The following is a 14,419-nucleotide window of genomic DNA, read 5'->3' as shown; positions in this document are numbered from 1 at the left end:
ATAAGGTGGGCCATAATTTACTCTACTGGCTTTAAGGGGATCAAAGAGATAGTAAGTTTCATTCTGAACAGGTTCAAAGATTAATCGGTACAGAAAAAAAAGGGAAAAAGAGATTCCACACAGCATGGCTCCCCTCTTCCTATTCCTTGTATGTAGGATACTCCCACATTTGGGGGAAAGCAATCGATCCATGCAAACTAAACCCTTCATATTGTATGAAGTTTACTTGCCCAGGGCCATGCCCAAAGCAAGTTATGCCTGGACAGTAACTCCTCTCCAACAGGGACATTGGTATAAATGAAATAGAACTCCCTAGGATTTAGGAACTAAATTTCTCCTTCACATTTAATTGTATAACATATTTAGAGAGGGGGGAAAAAAGAAGAAGAATTGGCCCTCTGGCCTTTGTGGATTTTCATCAGACATGTTGGAAAGAAGGGGTGAAAATATGAGCCAAAGGGAAATTTAGGATCCTGGAACAAAATTTCTATTTGCAAAAATCAGCTTACAGAGCCCTCCCTCCTAGAATGCACTTGTGCTTCTGAGAGGATGTATCCATCAGATAATCGTGGGGGAGAAAGATATTTTTTTAATAAGGATAATTTTCTGAACATGCTCAATAAAGAGTATGGAAGCCAAAATGTCTCTGACTGCCCACTGAGAATGAAGTATTTTGATAGGGAAAAATAATTGGTCTCTAACTGGAAACTAAATTCTGAAAAGGAAAAAAAAAAAAAAAGTGGTAGATAAAAAAAAAGAGAGAAAAAAAGCAAAATCAATGCCACTGTTACTCTAACCATTTTCAACTTGGCTGGTAAGAGGCAGGGTAGCCAGTGGCCTCTCTGGCTCAACAGCCACATAACATTTAATGTTCCCACTTTCCACATCTTTTCAGCTCCTTTATTCACACTAAGCATAATAACACGCCTGTAAAAAACAGTCAGATCTGACTTGGAAGTGACCTTGAGGTGACAGCCAACAACATAATATCAGAATGGATCAGGCGAGGAACAGTCTAAATTCTATAGGCAGTCATCATTACTTAAAGTGGAAAAGAGTTCATTTTAATGTGTTAATCAAATAGTCATTTGCGAACAGAAATACATACCTAATTCAAAATCTACTACTAAAATGGAATGGGTCAAGGGGAAGAAAAGAGTCTATCAGAGAGAATGCAATGAGCAAGACGAAGGTGCTATGGGAACTGATCTCTCTAATTGCTTCAGTTTCAGAGGGAAATCTGAAGCCACACCAATATTTTGCATGAGGTAGTATTCAGCACTGAATAAGAAATAAGAATGAATTTGTAGCTTCATTATAAGTTTTTTTTTCAGAAATGTTCTCCCCTACCTAACCCCATTCCCCATTCCCGCTGCCTTAACCCACCCTTCCCTCAAAACCCTCCCCCCCCCATAAAGGAAAATATTCCTAGTAATGTATAAAGCCAGGAACTCAGGCAAAAATAACTAAAACATTTAAAAGAGTTGACTTATCTACCTAAACTTAAGAAAATAAATCCTCTTTTGCATTCTAGTGCTCTAACCTCGAAGTCTTTTTTTCTGGGTACTTTTGAATTTCAAAAACGAAAACAAATGAGAACAGAACCACAAAACTTGTTTCTCTAGAAACAACGCTTTTAAGACCAAGGTAGAGCAAAGATGGCATATTTGTTTATTTTTAAATAATGAACTCTTAAGCTGCAAGAATACTATGTTGGCTAGTGAATATTAATAGACAGTTTATAAATGGGGGAGTGGGAAGAATGTTAAACAACAAAAAAAATGTGTATAACAAACTCGTTAATAAAAAAGGTGTATTCCTAGCCTACAGCAAAGAGTTAGCTAAATCTAAAGAACTTTTATTTTAATAGTTTCCTGTTCACATTTTTAATTTTAAAAAAGTATTATTCATAAAAAGATGAATTCAAGTGTCCAAGTGTCTCCATATAGAAGGCACAGTAATTGGGTTAGTGATGCTGTTACCTGTTATCTGTCTTTTCCTAAAAGTACATTTTGTACTGCTTACACAATCCCAAATTATAATCCTACAATACAGAGCAACATGGAGTTCTCAATTCCAGCCCATGACATGCTTCGGAGTGTAATTCTAATCATGATTGGGAAACACTGAATCAGGAAGTGTGTGTCTTAAAAGATGCTAATTTAGATCTCAAACTAGATTCAGTCTTTTTGAGTTTTAGATGACTGGAGACAGGGAATTTCTAAGCCTGGAAAATGGTAACTTCACGAGCAACTTTCCTGTTCAGGGCCTGAAAATTAGAAAAAAAAAGAATGATCTTATATAACTTTCAGCACAGTATTTCTGACAACTGCAAATTAGATAGCAGAATATCCAAAAATGACTTTCTGCAACGATCTATCACAGATCTGGGCAGAAGACCGAAAGGCAGGCAAAATACTCTGCAAGGTGTGAGCAATCACTCCATGGGTGTCTTCTTCCAAAACTGAGTATCCACCAAGGACTTACCTATATGTGTGGTGTTGCTCATTCACTTGCCATCTCAGTTGTTTGCATTTTGTTTTTTTCTCGAGTTTTGTTTGCTTTTTTAAGAAAAAAGAAAAACACACCAACCTCTAAAAGTCTTTTGCCATCACCACACACATAGCAATTTGCAATATCAAATACAACAATAGCACGGCTAGCAAAAGGGTTCTTAAAGCAGGGGTGTCCACAGCAAAGTAGCGGCCTTGGAAAGTACTTGAGTTTCCGAAACAACCTCTTAGGGGCTCCATTTCACATCACTGAATCAATGACTAGCACACGATAAAGGACCGTCGACTTGCCTACGCTACAAAACCAGCGGCAAGCTTATTAAAAGTGTCCAGAGCTTTTTTTTTTTTTTTTTTTCTCCTTTTTTTGCTTTTGTAAATGTAACCCTCCACAAACAATGTCATTTATATTATAATTTTGACATAGAAAAATATATAAATTCCAACACTTGATACATAATACTTCTCACAACTGAATTTGTCTCTGTTTCCCCAACATCAAGGCCCCATGGACATCTCAAGTCAAAGGTAACTTGCTCCACCTGAACACCCCTGCTGCCTGCTGAAACCGGAGGGATTGTCACGAAGTGATAGTCGTTTATAAACAACGCATTTAAGGGAAAGCTCTAGAAACACAGCGAGTCGAGAACCAAGCGCTGGCGAGCAGCGGAGAGCAGCCGCTCTGGCTTCTCCGGCGGCCGGCTGGGCTCTCCCGCTGCCTCCCGGAGACGGGCTTAGAGGACGATGTCCTTCAGCCGCTTCACGGCGGGGGACTCTTTGTCGCGACCCTCCTTGAGAACGGGGCTGACCTCGGGCACCACCTTCTCGCTGTCAGCTCCGCGGGGCTCGGCCTCGGAGGGGCGAGAGGGCCCGCTGTTGACATACGGCTCCAGGTCGCGGGCCGGTGGCACCAGGGCAACGGTGTAAGACGCGGACGGCTTGGTGGGCAGCGGGCTCTTGAGGTGCAGAGGGGACGTGACCGGGCTGATCGCCTCGCAGCCGTTGCCCGCCTCCCGGATGGCAGCATTGACCTTGGGGCTGCAGATGGTCACGTCGACAGTCCTCCTGCCTTTCAGCGGGGGCCTCTCCTCGGCCGGGGGGTTGCCGACGTCTTTGCCAAAGGTTGCGAAAGTCCGCTTGGTGGGGCCGCAGTCGTCGTAAGCCTCGACGTCGGCAGCAGTGGCTTCGATGGACAGGGCGATGATGTTCCTCACGTTCTCGGGGGACTTGGAACGGGTGGGCAGGGGGTTCCGGGGCATCCAGCACCTGTCGGAGTGGCCGAGAATCCGGCATTCTTCCCGGCAGTGAAAGCCTTCATTCTGATCTGTTTGGGGGGAAATATAACGTCAGTTTCATCCGCTCTGCCCAAGAATCATTGTTACCCCCCAGGGTTCTGGTTTCTCAGGTACCCACAAGCCCTCCTGGGAAATGGCACTTAGGGACAGTCCTTTATGGCCTTTTGGGACAGTATAGAGAATTGGATTTTTTAAAGGCTATAGGCCTCCCCCTATACACCCACCTTTTTGATTATTTCTGTTGCTTTTCTATTGCTGAGGAAACGAAAAACCTAAAGGGAAACAGCTGTCACAGGAGAGGGGGGTTGGGCTGGGTGAAAAAGGTGAAGGGATTAAGAAAAAGACCTCACAGGCACAGCCAACAGGGAGGTGATCACCAGAGGGAAGGCGGGGTGCGGGGAGGCGAAGAAGGTAAAGGGCATAGAAATGGAGATGGAAGGAGACTTGACTTGGTTTGGTGAAAATACAATACGATATACAGATGCTCTATTATAGAACTGTACACCTGAAACATATAATTTTATCAACCAATGTCACCCCAATAAATTCAATAAAAAAACACGCTGGGATGAAAAAATGCTATATGTTTTTAAAAGTTTATCCTGAGTGTCAAGGCACTGAGAGTCAGCACTTTGATCAACAGCTCCTGCTGAGAATCAGCTGCATTTGAGAGTGGTTCCAGCCATACTTTTGAGCAACATCACGGCTTAATTTTAGGTTGGTGTCACGCTGTCTTCGAAAGCCCAATCACATTGCTTCTTTTTGACCACGAGTCCCACCAGTCTTCTCACGAAGACATTTGCATAACTTAATTTCCCGTCAGAAGGAACATACTGAACTCTCTTCCTTCCATCCGACTCATCAGCTTCATTGGCCCTATGCACGCATCACTCAGAGGCTCAGCATCATTGAATTCAGAGGCGGAATGTCCGGCCTGAGGGCCGCATGAGGCCCGCGAAATCATCTGGTCTGGCCCGGCCAAGGCAACCGCAGGCAGGACTCGAAATTCGACAAATCTAGGAGCTTTTTTCATAGCTATATTTTAAGTTGATAATTTTATATGGCCCACGAATGCTGTTATAAATATCCAAATGGCCCTTGGCAGGAAAATGTTCCCCACCCTTGAGTTTTAATTATACCCAAGTAGCCATCCCTCCTTATCTTCTTTATCTGCAGTTTATTAAGGTCATATTTCTTAAAGAAATATTCCTTCAGCCCTATCATAGACAATCTCAGCAGACAGAGTTCATAATTATTGGCAAGACATGTGTTTCTCTTTCCACATCAGGGTCATTTAGGGTTAAGGCTGTAGTTTGGCTCTCAGAGAGGCTTTCTACATGGGCTTCACCGAAGCAGGGAGCCAGGGTTAACTTCTTCCTGTCCATTGGTAGACCTGTCAATATCAAGGTCTGGTTTATACCCCTAGTTTTCCAGATCCACTTGTATTTATGTTGCATTCTTGCATGAGGTTGACCTAATGAAAATTTTCATCATATTGCACAATGCAGCAAAATACAAGCAGCTTAACCTGGCTGGTGTGGCTCAGTAGCTGAGCGTGGACCCATGAACCAAGAGGTCACCAGTTCAATTCCCAGTCGGGGTACATGCTTGGGTTGTGGGCTCAATCCCCAGTAGGGGACGTGCAAGAGGCAGCCGATCAGGTTCTCATCTGTGTTTCTATCTCTCTATCCCTCTCACTTCTCTCTCTAAAATCAATAAAAAATCATATTTTTTAAAAAAATACAAGCAGCTTAACATTTATTTTAAAAACTTTGGGGAAAGATCAGAGGAGGTGGGGAGACAGGAGAGATCAAAAAGACAAAAAGTACATGCCTCCCCGAAAGTTGGAAATATATGCTGTGACTGCTCTTTTTCAGGAGGCAAAAGTCTACAATTCAGAGTCTTTCCCAATATCAGTCTATATATAACACACCTTCCTTATATACTTATATTTCTTTTGTTGTTGTTGTTTGTTTTCAATAAGTAAATGACATATAAAAGAGGCACTGTTCTGCCCCATTCATCAAAGGTTATTTTAGTAAAGGGGCACATGGAAGGGGGCTCAAGAAATAATAGGTAAATTGAGTATATACTTCATCATTTCGAGAAAATATATTAAAAGCAACTAAATGCCAAGGCCTAATGCAGGCTGAGTTCAGATTTCAACACAATGTGGAAATGGCCTTTGGCATAGTTTACACTACTGAACAGCCAACCAAAGGTTAAGATTTTATCCGATAACTGGACACAATTTGCCAATTTATATTTAAGATGGCCATCGTATAAGGCCTGCGAAATCATTTGGTCTGGCCCGGCCAAGGCAACTGCAAGCAGGACTCGAAATTCAAAAATCTAGGAGCTTTTTTCTTAGCTAATTTTTAAGTTGATAATTTTGTATGGCCCACAGATGATGTTATAAACATAAGCCCCATTTCAGTGCTGGAGAATGAAACACTCAGAGTTTTGCAGCTGGAACCAAATAACAAATGAGCATTATCACCAACAAGTTAAGTGCCTTCCACATGGATAAGACAATGCTTCTGCAAACTTCCGGCACAGTTGCACGTCAGGCTTGCATGGTGCCCTCTGCAAAATGAAGGGATTCTCTGCCCCTTCCCTGCAAACTCACAGTGCGGCCATCTATCCAATAGCCTATCATCGTCCAAAATTCATATGTTCTTAGGAGGCAAAAAGTATAAAATGTAAGGGAAACAAGTTGGAACAACTAGAGAAACACTTACTTTATATAGACCTAAATATTATGAGTGGAAGAGTCTATGGCTGATCCAACCACAGTCAGTTTCATCCAAATCTGGTGCTTTCTCCAGGAAGCCCCAGGATCCCTCCAGTAGGATAGAATTCATATCTTCAGAGGTTCCCAAAAATATGTCTCTTCCTCTGTATCTTCTCTGAAGCCCATCTCATAACTTTCCAAGTGATAGCTCTAAAGAATTAGTGTGAGTGCTCATTTGGGGGTGGAGAATAAGGGGTGCAAGTGAGGGAAGAGTTCAATAATTAATTTCTGTTTCTACAAATCTGAGGAAGTGTCACCTGGAAGTCATCAAAAAATATATATATATATCCAGAAGGCTGTGTGAGCCCTGTCCTTTTTGTCCCTAATTTAGGACACAAAGTCATAGAGAGAGGCCTCAGCATTTCAGCCCTGGAACCATGGACATGTGACCGGCTATGAAGAGGAAATCCCAGCTGACCTTCAGACAGATATTACAGGCCACTCGCTCTCACTTCTAAAGCAGAACAATGGTAAACTACATCCTAATAGAATCTTCTTAATGAGCTCAACATAAAGCTCTAATTTCATTTTAACTTTTTAGTATCAAGTGGCTGTCTTTAAATTTGGAGATGCAGGTTGTTGTTTTTTTCAAAACACAATTCAGTAGGAAAATGCCACCCATGTGTGTCACCCCTTCCTATAGTAAGGTGCTTCAAATGAACAACAGGAGGAGACCTGGACCGCAACACACAGAGCGAGAGCAGAGACCCCAGTGACAGACACCTCGAAGATCTTATGAATCTAGGAAGACCAGAGCATGGAACTCAGTCTTCTTAGAAGCTTCTCTGCAAAGACAGTACTTGCTTGCAGCTTACCCACCACCTAAGTGAATAAATCACTCTTTGGGGAGAGGAAAAATAAACTCACTCAGCACTTCCAGGAATGCAATCAGTCTAAGACTATCCACCAATCTCACTGAGCCTCCCTCAGCCCTATATGAGCTAGAATAATATGCAATTTTCTTGGATTAATTATGTAAACTTATTATATGCACTGCTCTGACCTCATACAAGTGAAGACTTGAGTCTAAGAGAGAATTTCACTCACAATGTCTCGCCCTGGCTTAGATCTGATATCTTTATTTCCTTAAATCTTGACCAACAGCAGTGACCTGCTGCTTATCAGTTTTTGTATCAAACAATACTCGGTGACATTTGTGTCAATAAAATCTAAACCAGGTTTAGTGTTTATCGCCATATAAAATATGAAAGAAAACATGGTGAATATAGAAGAATATCTTCTCAGTCCAAGGTAACCTACATTCATAAATACACTGAAGGTGAATTACTTTTTAAAAACTAAAACTTCAGTTTAATGAAAAATTAAGTTTCTATTAAAAGTGAGAAAGTCACAATACAAAGCCCCTTAAGAAGAACAATGAAGATGGACCAGATGTAAAAAGGTGAAGAGACTACCTACGGAATTGCACAGACTGGTACAGATTATGTGCCTGCATCAGGCGGTATTGGAGCTGAGGATGGAGCTATGAGACTCGAGAGGAACCATTTGCTTTTATCACAAATTAACTGTCAAGATGCTGGCTCTAGTTAAAACAAAAGTAGGCTAAAAATTCACTAATTTCCTGCTAAGATTGCTCTTATGAGCCTTTTTTTTTTACTCTATGCCTTGCTACATCTTTCTCTGAAAGTACTGACCTGAGCCCAGACAAAGCAAAAGGCAAGACTCTAAAATCCACAGAGTTATGGAAATTCAAACACATTACCGTGTACTGATAAATTCAAACGGTCACGTGATTAGGTGTAAATGATGAATTTGCAAATTGCTCTTCCCTGCCTCTGAACTGGTCCCCAGGATTTTCAAAATAAAATAAAATAAAATAATAAAACAAATAGAATAAATACATTTGGAAGAGCAACACAAATCTCAAGGCCACAGAACTCCTTAGTTCAAAACAGATCAGATTACTTTAGATAAAAATTTTTAAAAAAATACAGAGAGCCCAGCCAGGCATGACTCAGCGGTTGAGCATCGACCTCGGATCCAGGCGATCGGGGTTCGATTCCCGGTCGGGGCACAGGCCCGGGTTGCGGGCTGCAGCTGATCAATGACTCTCTCATCACTGATGTTTCTCTCTCTCTCTCTCCACCTCCTTTCCTCTCTGTGAAATCAATAAAGATATGTTTTAAAAAATAATAATAAATAAATAAATAAAAATACAGAGAAAAAAAATAAAGCTTCTTCAATCTAGGTTGTAATAAGTATTTTTTTTTTTTTTTTTTGGTCACAATTTGTCATTAAGGACCTTGGTGAGAAAATCCCAAAACCTCTGGCAAAAATAAATAAATAAATAAATAATAAATAAATCTATCTTAAGTAAAAGCATCAGCCTCGTGAGAGCACTGGAGGCATAAGAGACAGCAATGAGTAAGTCATGATGGGTAAGAAAGTAATTCAAACAGAAAAAGAACAGATTATGTTATTTTGTGCAGATGATAGCAAAGCTCTTTTGCAGCAATTACTGTCCTCCTCAGGATGTGAAACTGCTATCTCTTCACATGCAGTCAAGCAATGTGCTTCCCCACTAGAAAGAGCCTACCTATAGTTTCAACCAAAGTTAGAAAAGAAAAGAAAAAAGAAAAGAAGAGAAAGAAGAGAAGAGAAGAGAAGAGGAGAAGAGAAGAGAAGAGAAGAGAAGAGAAGAGAAGAGAAGAGAAGAGAAGAGAAGAGAAGAGAAAGAGAAGAGAAGAGAAAAGAAAAGAAAAGAGAAAAGAAAAGAAAAGAAAAGAAAAGAAAAGAAAAGAAAAGAAAAGAAAAGAAAAGAAAAGAAAAGAAAAGAAAAGAAAAGAAAAGAAAAGAAAAGAAAAGAAAAGAAAAGAAAAGAAAAGAATGAAAACCCCATCTCAAGCATTACTAAAATTTTCAAAGTCCTAGTGGAATAGAACTGCTGAGAGGTTCTGTTGGGTTTGTATAGCTGTCCGGCCACGATGGATGTGTTCAATAATGCTGGCGGTTCTTTACTGTGATTCAGAGTTTGGGTGTATTAACTCAAAGATCCCAACGATCAGAGACAAAACTCCAACACTAAAATAGTTCAAGGTAACAGTTACAAGAGCAATGTGTTATCTCCTCAGAAGTGATCTGCAATCAATAAGGCAGAAAGGGAAAGTCAAAGTGAGTTCCAGTTCCTGAGAGCTCAAATAGTTAGCTATTTCTAAGTAGCGGCGGTTACAAAACCTACAAGCAAGTGACGTGTAAATCAGAAAAGCTTCCTGGGTTGTACTCATGTACATCCACTTAGCTTAATCACCTCATGAACAAAATAATCTATGACCGAAGCAGGGCCAAGTTCTGTGCGATATAATGGAAAGCATTGAGGTAATGATTACAGAGAGATTGACTTGTTAAAATTGGTCATGTGCGCCTAATCGAGAAAACATAACTGTCAAGAAGTTTCCCCTCTTGGCCTACCTAACTCCTACTCATCTGAAGCAGATGTAAACTGCCTACTAAATATCCATATCCATATATATTTTTAATATTTAGAAATAGATATCACTTCTGTTATGACTGGCAATGCACCAGCTAAAAAACGACATTTCCTAGCCTCCCCTGTAGGTAGGGGTGGCCATGTAACTAAGAGTGCCAATGTTATGGAGGCAGGATGTCAGAAAAACACACACAACTCCTTAAACGGAAGGGAGCTGACTTAGTTTAAGACCCTTGTCTTTATTGCTTCCTGCTTTGTCCTGTCTAGAATGGAGGCATTAATAGCTAGAGCTACAGTGTCCTTCTTACTGTCATGAGGCAGCTCTGAGGGTAGAAGCCATGCACCTATGGAGAGCAGGACAGAAGATGTAAGGACGTTGGCATCTTGAACATACTGTAGACCCACCTCATTAGACCTGAACTTCTGTGATGTAAGAGGAAATATAAGCCTCCCTCTTGCTTAAACCACTGATTTATTTTCTTTAATTGGGGAGAGGGGTCTTTATTTCCAGCAGTAGAACACTATCCATAACTGATACTTTACCCCTGAAGTCTCAAATTTAACTTCCTTGGGGAATCTTTCCACTACCCCTCAGACAAAAGTAGGTCCCACGCCTTTTACAGCACTCAGTACATGCACTTGCTTGTTTAATATCTATATTCAATGCTAGCTTATAAACTCTCAGCAAAGATTACATCTGTTTTATTCTCTCCTATACCCACAGAATGTAGCAAAGGGTCCAGCACAGAGCAGGTACTAAATAACAGTTTAATTTAATTGAATGAAAAGGGTACAAGAAAGAGTGATAGTGATAGAATAAAGAATCTTGGTCAACATACCAGATACTGTGCCACTGATACAACTCCTAAAGTGGAAATAACTATTCCGTTTAGTAGAAACACTATGGAAGCCTACAAAGAAAACTATGTAGCTTTGCCAAAGGGAATAAAGTAAATGTAGCACTTCAGAAACGTTAAAGCCAGTGTGATTTTACCCTTTGGGTGGTTTCCCTCACACTATATGCAGACCTTCAAAATATCTATTATGTTTTGATGTCCAGTTGAAAATACCTTTTCCATGTACCTCGAAGTTTTCCATTTTTACAATAATTAATGGGGCCTGTACTGTGATAAGTCAACAACGCAATAAACAGAAGCGTCTATTTTATTAAATGAATGTGTTTTTCAAATATCAAGCATTGTTTCTTGGCATCAAATAAAACTGTTGTAATTCTTATAAAATATAAGCCAAAAAAAGGGACCTATGGCGAGCCTTTTAGACCCACTGCAGATGCTGACTCTTTGTGACAAAACTAATTAAAATACACATAGCAAAACTGATGCTCCAGTCAAATATATCAGGGAATTACCAAAGGAAAAAATTATCCTGGAAGTTCTTAAAAGCATTTTAAGGCCTGCAAAGAGTTAGAAAAAAAGAACATCTATACTATAACTGTAACTTAACAAGGCAAGGAATGGGCTCAGTGAAAAGGAGAGGGAGGGAGGGAGGGAAGGAGGGGAGCAGGAAACACTGTCTAGGCATTAGACATTCCTTCTTGGTTTCGATCGGATTCACATCTTAAAAGATGAGCTTCTTTTGGGTATTTGAATACCAGTTGAACATTTAGCAAAAACAATAAAGGCTGAGAACTTTGCAAAATGACAAGTGCCCAGAGCCCTCCCAGGCTGTAATTCTGGGAGGAGTTTATACTCACTTCCTAAGATACCCAAAGTTTTGGCAAGAAAAGATGGAGCTCCATCTGTAAAACACTCAAGGGCACGTGAATGAAGACAGACATTTCTAGAGATTCATGAACCAATGACACTAAGCTATCCAGTAGCCACTCTAGTGTGAAGAGGCTTACATTGCCAAATATACTACAAATAGCTACTTGTCTCTTTTTCTCTTTCTCAGAATTTTCTGCCATAATGCTTTCTTTTTGTTCTCTTGTTCCCTAGCTTCCTACTTATTAGCAGCCCTTCTTACAAAACCATGGCCTGACACACAACAAGCAGAAGTAATAGGGTGTCAAAATTTTGACTGGCATTTGAAACACCTATGTGCTGTCATTTGACAGATGCCAAAGATAAGCTATTCAAAAGCAGCCCTTATAACATGGGGAGAAATTTTCACATTTTTCATTCCTCTGGGCACAGGCATTAAAGGTGCCTGTTAAAATAAGAGGATCCAGCCCAGCCGGTGGGGCTCAGTGGTTGAGCGTTGACCTGGGATCCAGGAGATCGCGGTTCGATTCCCGGTCAGGGCACAGGCCCGGGTTGCGGGCTCGATCCCCAGCAGGGGGCGTGCGGGAGGCAGCCGATCAATGACTCATCACTGATGTTTCTCTCTCTTTCTTCCTCTCTCTGAAATCAATAAAAACATATTTAAGAAATAAAAGAGGATCCAGACCTAGCCAGTATAGCTTAATTGGTTGGAACACCATCCCATACACCAAAAGGTGATGGGTTTGATTTCCGGTCAGGACATATAACCAGGCTGTGGGTTTGATACCCGATTGGGGTGCATACGGGAGGCAATGGATTGATGTTTCTCTCTCATTTTGATGCTTTTCTCTCTCTCTCTCAAATCAATTGAAATAAACAAACAATAACATATCCTCAGGTGAGGATTTAAGAAAGAAAAAGAAAGATGATCCACTACCGAACTGAGATTACCAGTTTTCTTTGGTCATACAGCAAAGCCTTGGATGGAGGGGACCCAAGATAGTTTTTTTTTTTTTTTTTGATTTGTTTGTTTTTTTAATATATCTTTATTGATTTCAGAGAGAGGAAAGGAGAGGGAGAGAGAGAGATAGAAACATCAATGATGAGAGAGTCATTGATGGAGCCCATAACCCGGGCATGTGCCCTGACCGGGAATCGAACCCCGATCGCCTGGATCCCAGGTCGACGCTCAACCGCTGAGCCACGCCCGACTGGACCAAGATAGTTTTGATGGAGTGAGAAAGCTTAGAAATGTCTGCAAGTGAACATACCTCAGAAAGAGGGTGTGGGAACAAAGTTCCTGAGACCGGTAAAGGAATGTTGCCAAAAGAGAGGAGATAGGCAGAGAGAAAAGCCACCTCTCATTAGCACAGGTTGGCATTTTTAGGGTAGTTAAACAGCAGGAAGGCTGTCAAGTTTAGCTTTAGCTTGAGAGGATGGATGAAAAGATAGATGAACCCCAACTTTTTCCCAGCCCATTTGATCAGCATCAGTTAGCAAGTGCTACCAAATATTTGGCCTCTGTGATGCCAGATGATACATCAGCCTCTCCCCCCGTTCACAGTCTATGCACCTGAAATTCACTTACGACCAGTGAAACATGAAAATAAATTTAAAAGATCCCCCTTTCAGAATTCAAAGTAATTGTATTATCTTCAACGGAATTTTCAGTGCTTATCTGGTCAAAGAGACAAAGTTAAAACATACCGAAATATAAGTGCTTGAGAATTTAATATTTATGATAGATGATAGTGTGGCCTGTACAGTCATACAAGTTGCAATTTGGGCAATCACAGTAGTTCCTGGAGTTTTCATTTTTGTACTTGGGCTCAGTTCAATTCAATCCATGAAGAAGAGATTTCAAGATGTGTATAAGTATAAATCATTTGTGCTGATGCATGGGGAGCAAGGAAATGAAGCAGAAGACTGCCTGGAAAATTGAGACTAAGAAATAAGAGGTGCTGACAGTGACTGAGATAAGCAGAGATTGACTAGACTGGAATCTTTGTAGTTTGTCTTCTATGGCGGAGAAAAATTATCTGACAAAATGCTGGACTTCATCTAGGTGCTTAGAAACCATCTGACAAAACATCTTTACGTGTAAAATAGTAGGTGTCACAGAAGGCCATTGAACTATTTCCCAAAAGGAGGAGCACTGAGATACAACAACCCTGAGCGCAGTGGGACTGTGTTTTAAAGTTTCATTCTAAGATGTTCACAGCATTAAGTCTCCCGGCCTGTGTCTGTCGGACCCCTCAGTGCCTGTTCACTTCTGTGAAGGGTTCAAACCAGTCATTTGACTTTGTGCAGATGAAACATGGCCAGACCGTTCCACACCTTCTACAGGTAGTGATGCTGCTGGGAAGACAGAGCCTCCAAGTGATGCTTACAAGCAGCACTGAACCTAAAGTTATCATCAACTTGCTTTCACCCTTTTCTGGAAAATAAGGAAATTGCTAACACATCATTAACATGAGAAAAAGGCCACTTTTATGCTGGTCATGAGCTTCTGGGTGTTGGACAGAATATATAGTAATGGTGGCACAAATAGGGCTGGTACAGAAAGCAAGAGGAACAGGGCTTGAAAACCAGAAGAAAAATCTTGCCTTTTTAAATGAAAATTTAATGTTGGATGAAAAAAGGCACCC

At 40.9% G+C, this 14,419-nt stretch overlaps 1 protein-coding gene across 3 annotated transcripts in view; it reads right to left on the bottom strand.

The window, feature by feature from the left end:
* Positions 1-2,568: 2,568 nt before the first annotated feature.
* PCDH19 (protocadherin 19) overlaps positions 2,569-14,419 on the bottom strand; it is a 102,548-nt gene continuing 90,697 nt past the window's right edge. For all 3 annotated transcript variants that reach the window (XM_081126156.1, XM_081126154.1, XM_081126155.1), the window contains one exon: positions 2,569-3,834. In XM_081126156.1, coding sequence (XP_080982282.1) covers positions 3,245-3,834 — 590 coding nt within the window. In that variant the 3' untranslated portion in view covers positions 2,569-3,244. The remainder of the gene's footprint in view (positions 3,835-14,419) is intronic.

The sequence above is a fragment of the Miniopterus schreibersii genome (assembly GCF_964146895.1).
Source record: "Miniopterus schreibersii genome assembly, chromosome: X".
NCBI lineage: Eukaryota > Metazoa > Chordata > Mammalia > Chiroptera > Miniopteridae > Miniopterus > Miniopterus schreibersii.
The sequence above is the reverse complement of the archived record's forward strand: the minus strand, read 5'-3'. Positions and strand labels throughout refer to the sequence as shown.